This window comes from Syngnathoides biaculeatus, chromosome 7 (genome assembly GCF_019802595.1).
Source record: "Syngnathoides biaculeatus isolate LvHL_M chromosome 7, ASM1980259v1, whole genome shotgun sequence".
In the NCBI taxonomy this organism is placed as follows: Eukaryota; Metazoa; Chordata; class Actinopteri; order Syngnathiformes; family Syngnathidae; genus Syngnathoides; species Syngnathoides biaculeatus.
Genome location: NC_084646.1, coordinates 16264180 through 16285339, shown reverse-complemented (window position 1 = coordinate 16285339; position 21160 = coordinate 16264180). Strand labels below are relative to the sequence as shown.

Here is a 21160-nt window from a genome sequence, read left to right as displayed (position 1 = left end):
AAATTAATAATTAATCGGTAGTTGGTCTGGAGGAGCCTTTCTTGGCCTCCTTTCTCTGGCGAGTGGTGCCTGGTGACCCCGAACGAGTCAAACAAGCCTTCGCACTCTTATTCATTCCTACAGTCTGTCAGTGTATCCTTTATATACGTAATGGATAGAGATTTTGTATTTGAGCTATGTTTCATCTACTGAACTCTCGGGGCTCCAGAGACATAAAAGAAATAAATCAATTGATGTGTTGTGAATCCACACACCACACGTGGCATTCACCACATTATTAGAAATCGACATATTCCACACACACAAGGGTGCAGTGACTCAGGGGTTTTAGGTCAATTCATCCACTCTGCATCCATTCCTTATTTTAATAAGTTGCCCCCTGTAGATCCCAGCTGGTGGCCTCATCGCTTTCTCCCCGAAAGCCATTACCTCACCTCTCACACACCTCCACAACCACTGTCGTCTTCTCCTCTTCTCTTCGTCTCTCTCTGATCTCCACTGACCAGACACCAGTCAGCCGGTGAAGCCAATGGAGAGGTCAGCGAGGCGATGAAGAGCAGGGCCAAAGATTTCAACTCCGACCAAATCTCCTTTAACATCCGTTCCGGTGATCACGACGCACAGCATGCCGAGCGGCGGCTCACTGGGCCATCAGCGGCGCGTGACGAGTGGAAGCTGGACACACAATACGGTTGTTTCAAACATATCATAGTCACCGCAAGCCATTAGAAGGATTAATATAGTGAACATAATCGCGCTCATGATGAGCTGACTCCCTTTAGAAAATGATGGCATAGCAATTGCATCTGGAAGTGTCAGGAGGGGATACTGTCTAGGTCAGGGCCAAATGAGGTAAAACATACATTACTTGAGTTAAATATTTGCCATTAATTCTCAGCTTTTAAGAACGATTATATAAAAAAAGCTAACTATTTTTATTTATTTATTTTTACCTCAGTCCAAATCTCTGTTGGGATGTTGAACAAGCATCAGACATTTTCCCACTGGAGACACGTGTAAACTGTGAAGTGTTCGCCTAGATGGAAAGCATATTAGCTTCATAATATGTGATCAGATATGGCTTGTCCACGCCACGTCATCTTGTATTGCTCCAAAACACGCACAGTGGAAGCTCTCAACTCAAACGCTTCTAAAGTGGTACGGTTGTAATTTGACGAAAATGTTTAGAAAGAATTGTCATCATTTCTGAGTTCAAACAATCGCTGCTAAATCCTGTGAGGTTACAGATCAGTGACCAACGAAAGAATTTACGCCACAAATACGTTTTGTTTTAATTTTTATTTATTTTATTTTTTGGGGGGGGGGGCGCGGGTGGGCTTTTGTGATGCAACCGCAGAAAGAGTTTGATTTTTTTTTTTAGGATAAATAAAACCAGAAATGTAACTTTGGGATTGTGTTGCGGGAGAGCAGTAGACAAAGAGTGGATTCTGGTCCACTATGATTATTTCCATATGAATGTGCATTGCATTACTAATGACGTCATATGCAACAGTTTAAATCGCACACACCAACAGAACAGGGATCGCACATGTGGTGGCGCTTGTGGATTCGGTGGATTGTGATGACAATATACTGTAGATAGAACTATATTGTGGAGTGTTTTTCATAGTTACATTTTAATACTTGAGAGAATTGTGGAGTGTTTTTCATAATTACATTTTAATACTTGACACTCATACTGAAATATTGTCAATCCACTGCACTCACAAATATCTGGGATTATTTGGGCTATAACAAGAAATTATATTCGTTAACAGATGCTGGCTTGCCACAGAGACAAAGAAATTCTTTTAAAGTCTTTTAACAATCGTAACGCTATTACAGCATATTATAGCAGTACCAAGTAATTTTGCACTGTGAGCAGTGTAAGAATAACATCACAGTAACATTCGCGAGAGTTTTGAAGGATGATGTTATTGCTTTACAAAAGTTACAATATTTCAGACAAGTTTGGGAGAGATAAGATGCACATTTTGCTCTCTGGGTGGAAATAAAGATGCACGGAAGAATTAAGTTTATAAGTGTGAAAATGTTCAACTCTTCCATTCCCTACTGGGTCCAGCAGAATGTCAACAGATGATACCTCCATTAAAATGATTGCTGAATCTGTCGTATAAGTAAGAGGTCAGAGTCAGACCGATTGTTATTTACCGTGATTTAAAGCAAACTTAAGATCGACGTCGGGATGACGGATGTCAGATGAGTTGAGCTAATGAGGTTACTTGAGCGGGCAGGTTGTGGCCGTTAGATTACCGCGCTAAGGTGTTTACAGAAGAAAGACGGCGAGGGGTGGGGCTTCCTTTTAATCCTGTTAGAGCATTTGAGTCATCCTTACTGAGCAGATTAGGTTCGTAGTGTAGCCCTACGAACCCCGATGTGACCTCTCGCCAATGTCCAAGGCACGTTGACAGAGCAGATTGGACAGAGACTTACAAAAGCGAGAAGTCAGGAGCTTGACCAAATTGTTGTGGCTGCACTGAGTGTTAAGTTCATGCCCTGTCTGGAAAAAAATGTACACTTTGACCATTTCTCAATTGGATTATACATGACAACATATTGACAGCCTGCCAGTGGTAATCATTTTGGATTTGAGCGTTAAATATCATCCTCTAAAAAGCCTTTATCATCCTCTAAAACCCAATAGATTATGTTGATCCCTATTGCATAATCAATAGTAAAATGATTGTCTTATGTTACATGATAAATCTTATATGATGCATATAGTAACACAATTTCCAGCGAGTTACAATCTATCCGACACCAGATCTCTGTCGTGTGGAATGAACAACTTGGAAATCTGTTTTATGCACTGGGACTGTACATTGGAGAGCTAAAGGAACGCAACACACAACATGTTGTGCAAGGGATGTAAGGCGCTCAATAAAGTTATCTGGCACCAGTTGGCGGTTTCTTATAGGGCCACAATCGTGCTGAACCGAGCAAGGAAGGGAGAAGTTCTGCATTCCATGATGATCGTACTTACTTCAGTACAGTCCTCGGCACCCTGCTACAGGTACAGGAAGCAAGATGCTTGATTTGAGATTTGAAATCTCAAAATTTAGGTTAGATTTTAGGTTTTGCATCATATATTAGCCACAGACGGATAGATAGATAGATAGATAGATAGATAGATAGATAGATAGATAGATAGATAGAGATAGATAGATAGATAGATAGATAGATAGATAGATAGATAGATAGATAGATAGATAGATAGATATCCAATTTCTTAACTGCTTAGCCTCACAAGGGTCACAGGAGTCCTAGAGCTTATCTGAGCACTCATCGGGTAGAACGCAGTATATGCCCTGAACTGGTCGTTAGCCAATTACAGTGGACATAGAGACAAACAACGTCACTCACAGTCACACCTAGGGGCAATTTAGAGTGTCCAATTCATGTTGCATGTTTTTGGGATGTGGGAGGAAACTGGAGTGTCCAGAGAAAACCTACACAGGCATGGGGAGAACATGCAAACTCCACACAAGGGAGGGCCGGGATTGAACCCAAGTCGTCAGAATTGTGAGGCCAACGCTGTCCAGCTGCTCCACCGTGCCACCGATAGATAGATTTTGCTCCGTGACATTTCATCTCCACAATAGAAAAAAAAAAGAACATACTGTAATTCCCACCAACTCAGCAAATCCACCGACACGACTTGATACCTTGTTCACAGCCGTCTCGAGGCAGCTGATTTGAATGACAAGGACGCACACCAAATGGGAACTTTCCCACCACCTCTGGCAGGCGCACTATTGATTGGAACGCCGCGTGGTGCTCTGCGCTCACCCTGGCAGATGGTTTCCTTCGGCAGGTTCCTTTGCCGTGTTTATTCTCGATTGCTCTGTTATTCGGTCGAGGTCAAAGGCCTCTGTACGGCGGGTGTTACAAGCGGGCGAGAGAGAGCCTGATAGAAAACAGAGAGAGAGGGGCAGAGAGAAGAAGAAGTTACGCTTTGGGCCAAAGGGCACGGGGGCTAATGAGGAAGGAAAAGGTAATCATGTGCTTGTGCTCGTACACGTAAAATTACTTTTATGAGTTTAAGGACAAACTCTTCTTACACACTCCCAGATCAAAAGTCAGTGCATTGCTGTGAATTTGCTTATTCATAAAATAAAATAAATGGGCAATGAAACCACTTTAGTTGTTTTCAAATATATTTGCAATAGGAAATGATCCAGTTTTATTTAATTGTTCAAGTATTGTCAAGGCTTGTCATGTATCTTTCGTTGCTCATCTACAAATTCTGGCGCTATTTAAAGACAGACAGAACACAGAAATGGTTTTCTAATAGATGACAGAAAGTGTAGAATTGTTTTGCCTATCCACTTTTTGTAATATTTTGGTTTGTTGGGTGACCATGAGATTTGTCAAATATAAAATGTGTGCCTTGATTCAATTAAGGTAGGGAATCACTGACTTTGTAGAGTTTGCTGTTGTGATCATTGCTACAGAGGAACTCATTATTAGCAAGTAATTGCATGTAGCTAGATTATCCGGATTTAATTTAATTACAAAATGTATGGACATGCTCCCGCTGCAATGGCCACTTACCTTATGCTGACAAGGGAACACAAAAGCCCTTTTGATGATCACATGTCTGAAAACATTTGCACAGGCTTGCTTTTTTTTTTTTTTTTTTGGCGAGCCTGGGTATGTGTTCAAACACTTTTGGTGAGCGAGGTTGGGAGAGCAGAGGTCACCATGTGGCAGGAAGAACATTAATTCCACATTTTCCTGGGAGAAAATGTGGAGTTGCTGCTGTCGCAAATTTCCATGATTACGATTTTAGTTACTTTTGAAAATTAGCTGCAAACGTGACGCTCGTTTGCAGCTTTCTCTGCTCATGTGCAAATCTGCTGTAGTGTCAAATGTGACATATTTTTCCAAATATAACACCTAATTGCCACCGTGTGGTGAAATGTATTAGCAATGTCAACATGGTGTCATGTTTTACAGATCTTGTACACATATAATGCAACAAACATTTTTATGCACATTTCATCGTGTTTTGCTATCAGTGTATTATTTGTCCAAAGAACAAATGTGGTCAATTCCAAAACAATGATCTATGCTTTTAATTCAGTTTTTTAAAGGAAAAATGAACATCCAGGTGTCCTGTTTAGACATGAATTCAAAATGTAATCAAATGTAATTATTTATGTGAAATTAAGAAAGTAATTGGAATATGTACACCACTATGTATCTCATAATCCTATGGAACTCCATTTCCAAAGTAACCTTCCTCTCACGCCGTTTGTAATCATCACATGATTTATGCCTCCACCTCCACTCCAAACCAAAGACGACGCGTTTCCTGCCACACCGCTTGACTGCCACATGTTGACCTCTGCTCTCCTAACCTTGCTCGCCAGAGGGTTTGAACACACACACACGCACACACAAAAAAAGCAAGCGCGTGCAAATGTTTTCAGACACTTAATCATCAAAAGGGCTTTTGTGTTCCCTTGTCAAGATAATATAAGTGGCCATTGCAGCGGAGCATGTCCAGTTGCCCACAAGTCTTCAACTGGTTAAACCAGTACAGAAAGCATGTCCATAGTATGGCGAGTGGGTGTGCATCTATGTGTACGTGGCTTGCCTTGAAGCTGCTTTTGTCAAGATACCACAAGGATCAATTAGATCAGGGGTGTCAAACCAATGTTTTTGTCACGGGCCACATTGTGGTTATCAAAGGGGCGTTATGGGGGCACAATATCTCAATGTTATCATTTATGATATGACAATTTAAAATTTTGGAACAGATTTAATCAAGAACCATGGAAGTTGACACACATGATTTGCCTTCGCGGGCCACATAAAATCATGTGGCGGGCCGGATCTGGCCCCCCGGGCCTTGAGTTTGACACCTGTGAACTCGATCAATGACATTAGGCTGACTTTACGCACCCTATTTCTTGACCTTTTTCTTTATGGACTATGAATGTGAACAAGGAGTCATCCCACCCCGTCTACCGTTGGGCCAATGGTCTACCCGGCTTCCGTTTCCATGACGATCGCAGGGAGCCCACGCTTTGCTCTCGTCATCCCGCTGGGGTTGGAGCTCACCTGTGAGTGGGCACGTTGGTGCCTATTGGTTGTCCCCTTATCCACGTCACTCGGCCACTTGGCTGAGCCCAAAAGAGCCCAGAGTATGAAGTTAAAAAAAAAAAAAAATATATATATATATATATATATATATATATATATATATATATATGTATATATATATATATATCAAGGCAGTATAAAGACATTTCAACTCATAGAGGCAGCATTTAACTCTGTGTATGTGGCGCATAGACATTACTAGGCAGACATTACAGAGACATTTTAAGAAGCTAAAATTAGAGATGTTGATTCTTTTGGACCTGTAAAGTGTAAAGTCACCACTATCACGCATTTTTTTTTTTTTTAACAGCACTTAGACAGGGCAGAATTTAGAGTTGTGTGCCTTCAGTGAGGTCACACATTGTGCCACAACTTGCGAGGCAGCATTGACGTCTCCTGGAAGAGATCCAGTCCAATTAGAGCAAGAATAAGAGGATGCCCCTCCAGGGGAGAGTAATACAAAATAACGTTTTGCAGTTTTAATATTTGTTGTTTCCAAGGAGCAGAGAAAATAAATACCTGCTAGTAATGTTCTTTGTATGTGTTTCTGCTCCATGTAGGTTAAAGAAACCAGCTGTTTGAAGGTTAATAGTAATTACTATAACATCAATGCTAATTTCCTTTACCCTGTCTATGGCATTTTGCATAAAATGTTACCATTAAGATAGCAGACTTTTCTTAAACATTATATGCTTTGTTTGAAAATGTTGTTTTTCAACTATACAATGTTTGATTAACTTGTTTTTTGGGGTGAGTTTTACATTGACCTTCACTGGTGGTAACAAGTAAATACATTTGATATGATCTCTAAATAGCTCATATTTTCACTTTTGGGTGTTGGTCTGAAACGTCCCCTGTAGTGCCTTACTATGTTTTCGCCTGTGACAAATACACACACCCAAATTTTAACTTGATTGTGTATTTGTTTGTAGGTATGTGTTCAGGTCATGCAACACTCAGGTGAGCACTTGCCCTTCTGGCATTTTGCGGACGAACTCCTGTCTATGTAAAGAATGCGGCGACTCCGCAAAAGTCGACTTCCCGTTGAGAGCAGCGGCATTCCTGACCTGCGGTTCAAAGAGCACAAAACACACCCCACTCTTTCAACTCGGCGCACCGCATTACGCTCAATAGCGGGCGAACACAAAGTGACACTTGTTAAGCTGCTATAACTCATTTACAAAACCTCAGGCTTCCAAAAAAATGCACAACGAGTAGAATGTTGGCGACAAACCCGCAGCTGTAAATATGAACTCTTTGGGTGTAATCTCTCGTAACCAACCTTGACAACAACATGACCCAGAGGTCAACGGTCCCACTTCATGAGAACAACATAGCGACAACCAAGCCAAATTTGAGCATTTTCCCTCCCGAGTCAGGAAAGGTGAGCTTCTCGGATGCCTGAAAGATTGTCCTGGGTGATTGTGCTGTGGTGTGGGCTCAATTAAAAGTAATTTCTCTCTCTCTCCGATATGCTTGGCGTACGATCATAGATCAACTGTTCAACATTTCTGCTTCAAAATTCTGATGTGTGATCAACACCACATTCAGCCCCTCCATGCTCTCAGTGATCGGCGCAAGAAACTGATGACGTTCACGGATGTAAAGCTCGCGCAAACACACATTGCAGTGTTTTCCTCGTTATATTTTCTAAATCAGTTAAGATGTTCAAATTAGCTATGCTTTAACCTCGCTTTAGCGCAGGTGAACAACCAGAGATGTAAACAAATAAGCTTCCATGGCTAAATCAAAACATCTCTTGGCCCCAAAATCCTCTTTGTGTAAATGACTGCAGTTAAATCAACTTGTCACCAGTTTAAATCAAATTACACTCATGATTAATTGAATTATATAATTAAAATTATGACATGACTTATTATCATTCATTATATAATTACATTATTACTTAAAGAAATTAAAGAGCCATGCACAATGAGCCTCACTGTGACAGATGTAGACTAAAGTTACCTTATGTTGACAGGCCAAAGCCTCAATCAATCAAGTTTAACTTCAACGTAGGGGAAAAACTGCAACTTTTTGGGACAACTTTAATTTTGTCTTCTTTTGACAAAAGGTTCTCTTCAAAGAATGTTCCAGTGAAGGGAAAATGTTTCCCCTTTCAGGCGACATTCCTGCACAGCCATGTGATGAGACTTTTTATTTGAAGCAGGAATGAATATTGCTGCATAAAAAAAAAAAAAACAAAGAACAGAGATGGCAAAAAATACACCAAGAAGAAGAAGAGACCAATTGCCTTGATTCATCCTTTGCGATAGCATTGTCTGGATGGACAGACACGTGATGAAAAAACATTTGTTGTTTTGATATAGTTACAGTAAGTTAAAAAGACTGCTATTAGGCCAACAATTAGGAATGTTTTCAGGTTCTTCTTGTTTATTTTGTCCTCGCGTGACTCTTGGAATGGTGGAAAAGGATGTAGAGGAAATTCTGCTTTACCGCCAAGGTGACAAATGTTTTCCGTGCTCGTACGCTTTATTTTCTAAATAGTTTTTTCCTTACAGAAAGTGGCACACCACTCCTCTTCCACATGCAAATTACTCCAAACATCCGGAAGTCTGCTGACCTGGTTTGATGGGAAGTAACACCTCTATCATGATGATTTCTTTTGAATAAAGTCGCAAGTTTCATGTGTTTGCAATCTGTTTTTCTGCCATGACAAAAGTACTTTAATATCTGTGTATTTGTGTTTAATATGGCCGAGTGGAAGCCAGCAACCTGGAGAAAACCCACACAAGCACCCTTCATGAAAAAAAAATACAGTTTTATAAACAAAACTGCTCAGCCCGCAACACTCGTGAGGTTAAGCAGTACAGAACATGGATGTTGGATGGAAACCTGCTCATGATGCAAAAGAATGTCATAAATATTGTCAGAGTTCAGACCTGCATCTTAGTAAGTCAGTCTAAACCATTTAAAATGGAAACAAATTATTGTTTTAGTCATATAATATGCAATATGTAATTTTATTATTCTTGAGTATGAAAAGCCAAACACTATCAAATGACATTCTCTTGTTGTGTGATGAATTGAAATACAGTCGGTTTTAGACACTCTGACCTTTCCCTTATTTCTTCATAAAGTTACTCTCCAAGAGTAAAATAGTTCATGTGATGACACAGCAGGAACTTGTGACCGCTGTTGCGGCGTGTGGAGGCGGGGTGAGGGGGGGAGCCCTTCGGCCCCCTCGCGCTGGGTTGCTGCAAGCGGCGGGTGTGAAAAGGATCCGCGGCCTTATCGTATAACCTTTTGGCGAGTCGCACGACGACGACAACAGGCCCTCCCAGATATTATTGCGTCAACAATGTCGCAGGAAGTCTTGAGGATTAGAGCGGAGAGGGGAACATGAGTATGGGTGCCGTACGCTTGATATGACGACGCCATCGCTCCCCCCCTCCTCTTTGCCTTGTGGCAGTGTTGGGGTTAACTCCGCCTGCTCTCTCCATGGCCCGAGGTCAGGGGGGAAACAGGCAGCCAGTCAGGCATTCTTTCTGTGTGACTACGTGTGTGTGCGCGCTGTGGCCGTGGGCCGCTCTGTGCTCTTTGACTCTGCTGGCCTTGTAAGGCATCTGGCGTCATGGCAACGGCGGGGCTTGAATAGCAGTGTCAAATCCCTGAGCACACAGACACACGCTTGCTCTCTCTGAAGGGAGAGGCCGGGCCGAGAGAGGCAGAGAGGAGGCTGGCTGCTCTTCGCGGAACCGTCTATCTTCCGCTGGAGCTCCGTGACCTGCTTTTTCCTGCTTCTTTGACTAATTTATTCCTATTGGAGGAGGCGGAGGAGAAGGCGGAGGAGGGGTGGGGGTGTTTGAGGACGACAGAGTGCAACAGTACACCCTGACTCCCTGGCAGGGAATGTGGAGAGGTTCTGGCCTCTGCTCGTAACTGCTCGATGGACAGTGACTTAACAAGACAGAGAAGAAAAAGGAGCTCAGGGGAGGTCGACTTTTTTTTTTTTTTGTCGGGTATTATTTGTCTTGTGACATTTGAGCCTTTCCAACAGAGTTGGAGGCACTCTAAGAAAACAGAAGTCAGCTGCAGACAAGAGGACTAATGAATTTAGTTGCCACAGAAACCACAGAGGCATTTTTCCAGGAGAAAGAGGAGGATGTTGTCTTTCTCAGACCTCTCTTGTTTTAATAAAACGCCTGCAGCCAGTGTCAGCATTCTATGGACCTTTTTGCTCACTTTTAGCTCACAGATCATTTCTTTGGTACAAAGTGTGACTGGCATCTCGCCGTGCGGGACACTTGGATTCCCTCCTCCGAAGCCTCTGAGCGGATCAACGTTTGCGGGGCGCATTACCCCCCCACTTCTTCATTAGTGTCACCTCTGCCTCGACAAGTCAAGAGTGAGTCTGGACTCGAGCTGTCCCAGATCAGCAGATAACACTTCAACACTGCGCAGGAACTGGTTGGACGAGTTTAGAAGTTGGAGCAGAGGGCAGGGTGGTTTAACCCTGCCTGAAGGAGAACTCTGTTTTGTTTTTTTCCTGCTTGTCCTTTCAGGAGAAGGCAGTCACTCATAGAGCATCACAGTGGCTGTTTGCTCCTTTGCAACTATGCTGACCGATAGCTGAGTTTGCTCTTCTTATTCTTCTTCTTCTCAGAAGGAGAAAGCCTGTTAACGAAAGTAAGAGGGAGGGAGAGACCAGAGTGGGAGACAAAGTGTAATTTATTGTTTCCTGGGTTAGAGCAGGCTGCACCCTTTTTTTTTCCCCCCTTCTCCTGGCTGAACTCTGAACCACTCAATGCGTGTGTAAAGTTTTCTCAGGAGCCATTGATTGGAGGTCGAGGTGGCAAACACAAGGGTGAAAGGCGAGAACAGAGGGCGCAGTCAGATTAAAGAGTACCAGAGGGCACCGGGAAGGATCGGCGGGTCAAGCTTAACAGACGACAAGGAGCGCGAGGTCATCGTGGAGACAACTTTTCATCCTTTTGCCTCCGACTAACCTTTGAAATCACACTGGAGGATTGTCACCTAAGCTCATTTCTTTGACTTTGAGCATAATTAAAAAAAAAAAAAAAAAAACAGGGCGGGTCAGTGTATGATCCACTCAAGGGGCGGCGAGACTTGGAGAATATGGCCATGGTAAGCGGGGGATGGGGCAACCCTAACGGGGACACGAGCGGACTGGAGGAGAAGGTGTACCTGCACAGGGAGGAGGAGGAGGGCTCGCCGCACGCCGGAAGCAGCGATGTGGACGTCGCTGACGAGGACAAGGCCTGCGTCCTGGACTGTGTGGTGTGCGGCGACAAGTCCAGCGGGAAGCACTACGGCGTCTTCACGTGTGAGGGCTGCAAGAGCTTCTTCAAAAGGAGCATCCGACGCAACCTCAACTACTCCTGCAGGTAACTTATTTCTTTCAGTCTGAAGTACTACTTGTGGGAATGATAGGTACAGTGTAACATTTTTCTCAACGGAGAGGGTCCATATTTCAAAGCTTCCCCTTTGCCACCATATGTGCTTGTCAGTGCTCACCTCACAAACGGCTCTGGCAAGAAGGAAAAACATGATTACCCAGAAGGTTGGGCTTATGCTGCTGGATTGCCTCAGAAGGTCACCGTCGTCGTTATTACTGCGGTACAGGAACAAGTGCGGCAAACTCAATTCTTTGCTCTTAGCCTGGGGAGCTCTCAGCCACATAACGTGGCAATTCCTATACATTATCGTACAATAATACGCTAACTCCGAAAGGAATGTGTCTTTTTATTCGGCGTGTCACATCCAGGGCTGAAAGGAATGTCGCCGCAACTCGTCTCGCTCTAAAAGGCCACACAAGGTCGTGTAGGCTTGATGATTTACAGAGGTCGCAGCCTTGAAGAGATATTCAGCCACGCCAGCTCACACTTTTCACTCATCAGAGAGGTCCGTGAGAGGGGAGGAGGTGGGGGGTGAGGGTGGGCGGAGGGCGGTTGGGGGGGGGGGGGAGTACGTATGTGTGAATACAAAGTGCTTATTGGAAAAGCACTCAGCGTGTGAAGGTTTTCACCAGCTTACATTCATGTTTGTAATTGCAGATCAAACCGGGAATGCCAAATCGACCAGCATCATCGCAACCAGTGCCAGTACTGCCGACTCAAGAAATGTTTCCGTGTTGGCATGCGGAAAGAAGGTTGGTTAAACACGCTTGTCACGTTATTGGGTCATCCTTCCAACACTTCCAACTCCAAGTTTTACAGTACATGGCTATTTAGAATGTTAAATGTTCAACTGCATGGACCTAAATTTAAACAGCTAAGCATGACAAATAGCTATATCACTGCAAAAATGGACTAAAAATGAAGGGGAAAGTAACGAGATGAAGAATATGTCACTCAATATCAAAATTGTCTGACAATGGAACAGGAAAGAAAGATTCTTTAAAACAAGTAAACAGCTTCAGAAACCCTCACCGATGTGTATATATATATATATATATATATATATATATATATATATATATATTCTATACGGTATTTCTTATTTTTATCTTAACTTGTAATCAATAATAAAAGTTCAATTACAAGTTATAAGCTACGTAGCCCCTAAATGGACATTGAAAAAAAAAAGAAAGAGAAACTTAAACATAGTAATGAGTAACTAGGCCATTGCATGTGTACATGTATAAAAGACTCTTATTCATTTTAGTTTGCATTTCTACACAACAATGACAATGTAGGAGTTAGTTCAGTTCTATTTTTATCTGGGACATTATTATAAAGCCATTGCTGCTTTACTAGCAACTCATCACCATTATGTCTGAGAGACAAAAATAATTTTGAAGTCCTTTAGTCTGGTTCGAAGCAAAGAATATACCACTTTGGATCATATAGTTCATTTTATCCAAGAACATTTAGAAGTTCAGTAGTAATTTACTCCATAATACTTAATATAAAGGGTCTTTTATACTTGCACACATGCAATGAACTAGTTACTCATTACAATGCTAAACTTACTCGTTACAATGAGAAACTTATCCATTACAATGAGAAACAAGTTTTTAGATAGATAGATAGATAGATAGATAGATAGATAGATAGATAGATAGATAGATAGATAGATAGATAGATAGATAGATAGATAGATAGATAGATAGATAGATAGATAGATAGATAGATAGATAGATAGATAGATAGATAGATAGATAGATAGATAGATAGATAGATATTCTTTCCTTTCTTTTCCCTGCTAACTGTGAGGGCGAGCCGTGACATTTTCCAGTGACCTCAACACAATATTTGTACTGTCAACCGAAGGCATGTTTTCACCACGGTTCTCAACTCGGGCAGCTGCTGATCCTCCGCGATAAGGGGGCAGCCAAAGGCAACGGGGCCATTTGAATAACGGGAGGAGGGGGGATGTGTGTGTTTGTGCAATATACTTGAAAGGGCAGAAGGGAAAGAAACGTGAAATTAAACGATCAATATGCTGTATTTAACAATTGAAAATGTATTTCAGTAAGTTTACCGACGATGATATGAAATCTGCTTCCATGTTTGACTCAGTGGCGTGACCTATGATCTCCGCACCTAATGCACAGTAAGGAGAGGTTATATTGGGCCTGGTTAGTAATGCCTGACGGTGGCCGTGACGCACGTTGTTGCTGTTTCCACACTACCTGGAAATGTGGAGTTCAACTTTGGCCCAGTCAAAGTAGTACAGTATTGACTTTTTAGGTGATAATATACCTCTGCAGGGGGAACTTAAAGATACTATATGAAGAAATTATTTACAGCATACAGCGGAAAGGTCTTGGCCACAGTCAGATGTTGTTTTTAAATCAATTTGAAAATGTTGAGATACAACCAGAAGGTCACTCAGCGGAGGCAAGGCTGAACTGTAAACAACTTTGTAGCCAGGAGACTAAGCGTAGCGTGAATGAACAACTGAAAACAGGACAAGTTAAAGTTTAACAAAATACCAATCGGAAAACAAAATAGATTACAGGGACCAGCAGAAGTACCTGTTGCTTTGCGGCCAAGAACAATAGAATGCCAGACTTTATTATTATTGTTTGATTGCATGATAGGGATGTGCAATAAATGCAGTGCCGTAATTTCCAGCCTATAAACCGCAACTTTTTTCACATGCTTTCAACCCTGCGGTTTATGCGGTGATGCAGTTCATTTGTGCATTTTTTCTAACGGCCGCAAGGGGGCACTCAAACGGGAAAGGTAAGAGTGACACTATAATGTGCCGAGGAAGTGACTTTTACCGGTCCGGCCCTGTGAGCCCTAGCGTTAAATTCTTTCTGTGTACTGCCTTGCTTTGTAAATATCTCGTGTTTCAATGTGGGTTTCAAAGTGGGGACTTGCGGCGTTTACACAGCTGCAGCGTATGTATGTACAAATTGGTATTTCCTTTACAAATGTACTGGGTGAGCCTTATAACCGCTCTGTAGGCCGGGAATTGCAGTACCTACATCGCATCTTCGCTTACTGCTAGCAGAAAAGCTATCAGAAGCTCTGACCTAGAGTCAAAACCGAACATGATACTGTAATTATTTATTCACAACATTTCCATTTATTCCCAAGAGTTTTCCTCGTGCAGTGTCAAACCTAAGGTATGTATCAGAAATGATGATGTTGAAACATGACAAGCATTTTTGTGTTACCAAACAATGAACAGTAGTTAAAAAAAAACCCATGACTCTTGATTTCTGGTTCATACATTTTGTGTCTAAATATGATCAGGCAATTAAAGATTCTTATAGTATCATAAAGGCCCTCTGGGAGAAACCGTAACTACGATGTGGCTCACAAAAAAAAAACACTAGTGGATGTGGATGTTGGACTTATTGTGTCCAGTCCGACTTCAGCCTTTATGTGCCGCCAGGGCCTTCCCAAGCACAAGTGCTGACCGATGTTCACACTAAAACTGTTAGTAATTAGGCTGTTTTATTTAACCGAGGGGGGGGGGGGGGGCATGGTTGAGCAACTGGTTAGAGCATTCTGAGAACCAGGGTTCAAATTCCGGCCAACTGGTGTGCATGTATTCCTCCCATATCCCAAAAACATGCATTAATTGCAGACTCTACATTGACTTTAGGTAAGATTGTGAATGCGGCTGTTGTCTGTCTCTACGTGCCCTGTGATTGGCTGGCAAGCAGTTCAGGGTGTACCCTGCCTCCTGCCTGATGACAGCTGGGATAGGCTCCAGCACTCCCGTGACCCTTGTGAGGATAAGCAGTTCAGAAAATGGATGGATGGATGAATGTTTTATTACGGTAATGTTGAATGTGAACTGCACCATCGAGTACTGTTTTTTATGTGTGTGTGTGTGTGTGGGGGGGGGGGAGGTTGCCTTCTTGTATGGTTCAAGAATGGGAAGTAAGAGTGGTGGTAGTATAAAGAGGTGGATTAGGTCAAGTAAATCTCAGCTGAAAGCCTGCTACTAAATGCACAGCCCTCCGCTGATTTATAACATCATGACCAATTGGAAGGTACAGGGTGGAATACAAATGTTGTGTTTGACAACAATCATGCACTTTTACTTTTTAAAACTAAAGGTACCCCCAACATCTTGCTTGGTTGCATGCGCGTCTGTGGCCGCTGACACTCACCACTCGTCCACGTGTCCTTGCAGCTGTCCAGCGGGGTCGCATCCCGCCTTCCCACTCAGGTATCAGTCCCAACTCCCAAAGAGCTGGCGGAGTGGGAGCAGTCTTGCCCAGTCACCTCGGGGCAGACTACTTCAACGGGCAGCCCGTGTCGGAGCTCATATCTCAGCTGCTTCGGGCCGAACCGTACCCCAACAGCCGGTACGGGACTCCGTATGGGCAGGCGCAGATGGGGGCTTCCGCGAGCGGAGCCCCCGTCATGGGCATCGACAGCATCTGTGAGCTAGCTGCTCGGCTCCTCTTCAGCACCATCGAATGGGCCAGAAACATCCCGTACTTCCCAGAGCTGCCGGTTTCTGAACAGGTCAGTCTAAGTGGTACCAAAACACCTGATTGTTAAACAATTGAAGTAGAATAAAAAGGATTTTTACTATTTACCATACTACACTATTTTAGACTATTGTGTACTTTATTTTTCTGATGACTTGGTACTTTTAACTCCCTATATTTGAACATATACAGTCAGTGCTTTTGATTCTTTACTTTGTCAGTACAGTATATAGAGGTCGTGCACATACATCATAAAATCATGTGACTTTTGTTTACCTCGCCATATTGCCGGTTAAGCTAAGCATTGCTCAATGCTAAGTCGGTCGGAGGCGACACGGAAATATGTCTTGTAGCACGACGCCCAGTCTTGTCCGATAGCGTCAGACATTTAGAAGGTGAAAATAAACGACGGTACGTGGAAAAATTAGATAAACTCGGCATTGAGGACCCATATTTAATGCCGAAATTGAAGAGTTTGAAAGCAAATAAAAGTCTGAACATATACGAATACTTTGTTGCTGGATCTGTACTCATCAGGAATAAATCCCACATAGTGACGGTTTTGACAGCTCGTGAACGCGAAAGTGTGTTCGGCGACACGTTAACCTTTGCCAGAATCCATCGATCTTTTCCGCAAGTATTTAATACAAATGCCAATATTTAAATAAATGACCCCTGGTTTTAAACAAAGTCGCATTCATTAACTATGATTGAAAACAAAAAGAGGACGGAGTCGTCTCCATGGAACGGACATGGAGCGATTGCGGCCACACTTAACCTCCGTAAACCTCTGCGACAGTTTTTTTTTTAAAAATACGCATTGTTCTCAAATGAGCCAATTTTGCATTATAAATACTCCTTGTTAATTTGAGATTGAGAGGAATAATTCCTACCTGAAATGAATCTTATCGCGATACAGGCGTGCCTGTATTCTGGGCACCATCCATCATGTTTAATTGCTGAAATCGATCGATATTTTTAGGTCTTTTCAGCTGGTATTCCATAGAATGATCTCCTTGAATATCTGTCTCGTCTTTTGTGACAACCAACAGCACAACAGGTCTAGGGTATTGTAAATATTCTCCTCCAGTTCAATGTCTCTCACTATGTCGAGCAGCTCTGTTTGACCGCCAATATGGCGCCGTGAATATGGAGGCGCTCTATATAGCCAGTTCTTTAAAAAAAAAAAAAAAAATGCAGATAGCAGCACAACATCAAAAAGCCTCCCACAGAGAGATTTAAAGACAACAGCTGTTGAGATCTTGATTGATTTGAGATCAGTAATAAAGAACAATCGCAGCCATGGGAACATATTTGAAGATGCAATATATTCCCTATTTTATTCCCTTATGTAAGAGATTTAAGGGATATTTCAGATGAATCCGTTGAATCTTGTGCCAGCCTAAAAACCACGATTGTCACACAGAAAAAAAATTCATTTGCTGTAATCTGAAAAAAAAAAAAAAAAACCTTTCAATTATCATTATCTGAGTTAGCAATTTTGTTTTACACTTCACAGTTTGAGCAAAGCTATTGAAATACTTTGTGTTGATCGATACAAGTCTAGGTACGCGTTAGCTAGCGCTTAGCAACACCATGCGGCATGTAATGTAAGCGTTTTTATCTTCTTGTCGGTACAGGCACTGTCAAGTTACGAAAACAGCAACAACAACAAAAATGTCTTTACCTTGTACTTATGTATTTGTTTGTACTTGTTTGAGTACTTTTTCCACCTGTGCCAATCAAACATCACCATGACCGACTTGTGGTTCCACTGGCTCAAAAACCTGACTTGATCCCCACAGGTGGCCCTGCTGAGGCTGAGCTGGAGCGAACTTTTCATTCTCAACGCAGCCCAGTCTGCTTTGCCCCTCCACATGGCCCCTCTGCTGGCGGCCGCCGGCTTCCACTCGTCCCCCATGTCCGCAGAGAGGGTGGTGTCCTTCATGGACCAGGTCAGGGTTTTCCAGGACCAAGTGGACAAACTCAACAGACTGCAAGTTGACACCGCTGAATACAGCTGCCTGAAAGCCATTGCTCTATTTTCACCGGGTAAGTCTGCATGTTCCCTGCGCGGTAACACAAAAGCTGTAAAATGGCCACACAGAAATACACAAAAACTGCCGCTTTGTCAAAAATGAGATTAGGCTTTAGATCACAGATTTCAAAACTTATGTTCTGTATATATTATTCAGTGATTAAAACAGGTAGCAGCACGGTGGATCAGCTGCTTAAATATTGGCCTCACAGCTCTGAGGACCCGGGTTTGATCCCGGCCTTGCCTGTGTGGAGTTTGCGTGTTCTCCCCGTGCCTGCGTGGGTTTTCTCCGGGCACTCCGGTTTCCTCCCACATCCCCAAAACGTGCAACATTAAATGAACACTCTAAATTGCCCCTAGGTGTGATTGTGAGTACGACTGTTTGTCGGTATATGTCCTGCGCTTGGCTGGCAACCAGTACGGGGTGAACCCCGCCTCCTGCCCGTTGACATCTGGGATAGGCTCCTCGTGAGGATAAGCGGTGAAGAAAATGGATGGATGAATAGATGGATGTTCCTATATGTCAGGCGAAAAGAAAGTCAAAACAAAGGTACAAGTAAATGCATAATTTTAGGACCAATTAAGTGAAATTGGTAAATCTATAAGGTGGCTGTGATATTGTTGATGCAGCGTGTTGTCCAGTGAGCTAAAGGTTGCTAGTTGGAATACCAGCTCCAAGTGTCTGCTGTTGAAGTGTCCTCAGGCAAAACACTGAACCCCAGCTTTCCCCCAGTCGACATTGAGCACCATGACGGTGTAGTTAAAAGCGTAATATGGCGTCATTGATTTGTGGATTTCAGCTATTGTGGGTTTGGCCTAGAACCTAACCCCGGTAATAAACACGGAATCGCTGCCAAAGAATCAAGCAATGTCCTCTATGTGTTTGCTGTTAGATGCATGCGGTCTGACTGATCCAGCTCACGTGGAGTCCCTGCAGGAAAAGGCCCAGGTAGCCCTGACTGAATACGAGAGGTTGCAGTACCCCAACCAGCCTCAACGCTTTGGCCGCTTGCTCCTGCGCCTGCCGGCTCTCCGCGCTGTGCCGGCCAACCTCATCTCGCAGCTCTTCTTCATGCGCCTGGTGGGCAAGACCCCCATCGAGACGCTGATCCGAGACATGCAGCTGTCCGGGAGCTCCATCAGCTGGCCGTACGCCTCCGGACAGTAGCGGAACCGCAGGCCGGGGAGGGAGACGCCGAGGTCAGACCGGAGGACGCAAAGAAGATAAAAACTGATGGATGTTAGGTCAATTTAGTTGCAGCACTTGGGTCTTTAGGCTCTGGTCCCCATCTGATATCTCTTTGTCTCATTCTGGACTGTACAGAAAGAGAAAAAAAAATGCAAGCATTATTCAAATGCAAACTTAGGCCATGAGCACCATGAGCACGTACTACCTCCTACTATATCACTTTTAATGTGACTGAATTAGACCCAAGCCTATGTATGTGTGTGTGTGCGTGTGCATATGGGTGTTCACTGCTTTGTGTCCCAGTGAAGCCATAGCAATATTCACATGTAGTGCAGATTGTGTCAAAGTTGTCACCACATGAATTGTATCACCCGAGTCGTGTTGTTGCATTGTGTGTCAATGGAAAAACACGTAATCATTTGTTCAAAATCCATCTTGAGGTCCAAGGACTAGTACACTCCCTTGCTTGTAAGACAATGCAGCACACTAGTAACTACACTAGTAACTAGTAACCTTCCTTTTGACAAGTAAGTTTTTCCTATTGAGGCCAAACTGTGCACTGGTTGAAAATTGTGTGCTACCAGTACAACTAGTGACAACATTCAACTACTTCACATTTACTAGTCATGCAGATGCTACAGTTTTGCCTCACTGGAAACATGTAGCTGCCACTAATAGTATGTCAAAGTTGTCCAATTAATCAACGCTAGTTAACATTCAGTCTTTCTTCTTACTGTTTTGAATTGTCCTACTGTTGAGAAAGAAGAAGAGCGTACTAGTATAGGGACATTAAGATGGATACCCAGAATATGAAAGAAATGCTCAAATGGTTTCCCATAATGTGTCATACTTCTATTTGCTACACCAATATTAATGCTCAGTGACTTTTTGAAGACGGTTCATATTCTTTTCAGGATTTGCTGCCCTCAAGTGGTCGAAAAACGGAAGACTTTAATATGCAGTACTGTACGTAGTAAATTACACACCGGATCCATGCAAGTTATCACAAGCAAACCATAAATAACATAGCTCCCCATATTATTACCTCATGTTTTATTCCTTTGAAGACAAAGATTGTAATGCGCTAATAGTAAATGTAAAAGAGGATCAAGGTCATCATCACTGTCATCAAGAGAATGTTTTTTCACTCATACCCTCCCAAAGACAGACGCGCAGTGAGTTATAGATACAATGTATTCTAAAATGTTCTTCAACAAGGCGCTCAAAGTTGTGTAGCTCATTTTATGAATGGTACGACTTTTGTTTCTTTTGTTTTAGGGTACTTCATTTATGGACATACTGTGTGTAATCGAATATTTTAAAGCAAATAGGGCCTTACAGACAGCAAAGAATGATAACTATGCTTACACAACGCACTTGTTGCTGCTCATGTTAACACAACAATGACTTTAAGATGCATGCTTTCTTTTACCTTAATTATCAGACAAAGACTTTACAAGGAGAAACACGTTTTTTTTTTTCATCTGACCGTTTGGAAAATGTGTCAAATTGTCAAAAGACTTCCTCAAAAGCTCAAAACGTTCTTCACTTTGTTGTTTGTCAGAATTCAGACTGTAGTGATTTGACTGTGCTGCTTTATTAGATTTGCACGGCTTGATTTTGTATGACCTTGGAGAAAGAAGCGAAGTACAGATAAAAATGAAATTCTTGACAGGCTGTGTTTGCAATACTTGAAATAAAAGTATGCACATTCCTCTAGAGATCAACCGTATGGGGCCTTATTTTTCCATTCTTTTTCAATCAAGAAAAAAAAATAACCTTAGCTATGTTATGTGCTGTATGAAAACCATTTTAAGACATAATCCAAGATCATTGTTTATGAATCATCCGGCAAACAAACACAAAAGGTAGTCATCCATAGTCAGATATTTGTAAAGTCTAGTAGCCAACT

At 42.6% G+C, this 21160-nt stretch overlaps 2 protein-coding genes and 1 long non-coding RNA gene across 4 annotated transcripts in view; 2 read left to right on the top strand and 1 right to left on the bottom strand.

Annotated features, from left to right (window-relative positions):
- Positions 1–9033, top strand: part of ushbp1 (Usher syndrome 1C binding protein 1) — a 20524-nt gene extending 11491 nt beyond the window's left edge. The window contains exon 15 of one of the 2 annotated variants that reach the window (XR_009795715.1): positions 8655–9033. The gene's annotated coding sequence lies outside the window, so the exon portion shown is untranslated. Of the gene's footprint in view, positions 1–506; positions 625–8654 lie in introns of those variants that run through there. The other variant, XR_009795716.1, reaches the window with a different exon arrangement.
- LOC133503333 (uncharacterized) lies at positions 547–15802 on the bottom strand. Its single transcript, XR_009795718.1, has 3 exons — positions 15695–15802; positions 3811–3928; positions 547–675 (listed from the first exon to the last, which is right to left on the bottom strand). It is a non-coding gene; the product is annotated as an uncharacterized LOC133503333 (long non-coding RNA).
- nr2f6b (nuclear receptor subfamily 2, group F, member 6b) lies at positions 9996–20969 on the top strand. Its single transcript, XM_061824855.1, has 5 exons — positions 9996–11501; positions 12171–12265; positions 15718–16055; positions 17827–18073; positions 18953–20969. Exons 1-5 carry the CDS (start codon positions 11233–11235, stop codon positions 19225–19227), a joined length of 1224 nt encoding a protein of 407 aa, XP_061680839.1. The 5' UTR covers positions 9996–11232; the 3' UTR covers positions 19228–20969.
- The last annotated feature ends 191 nt before the right edge of the window (positions 20970–21160 follow it).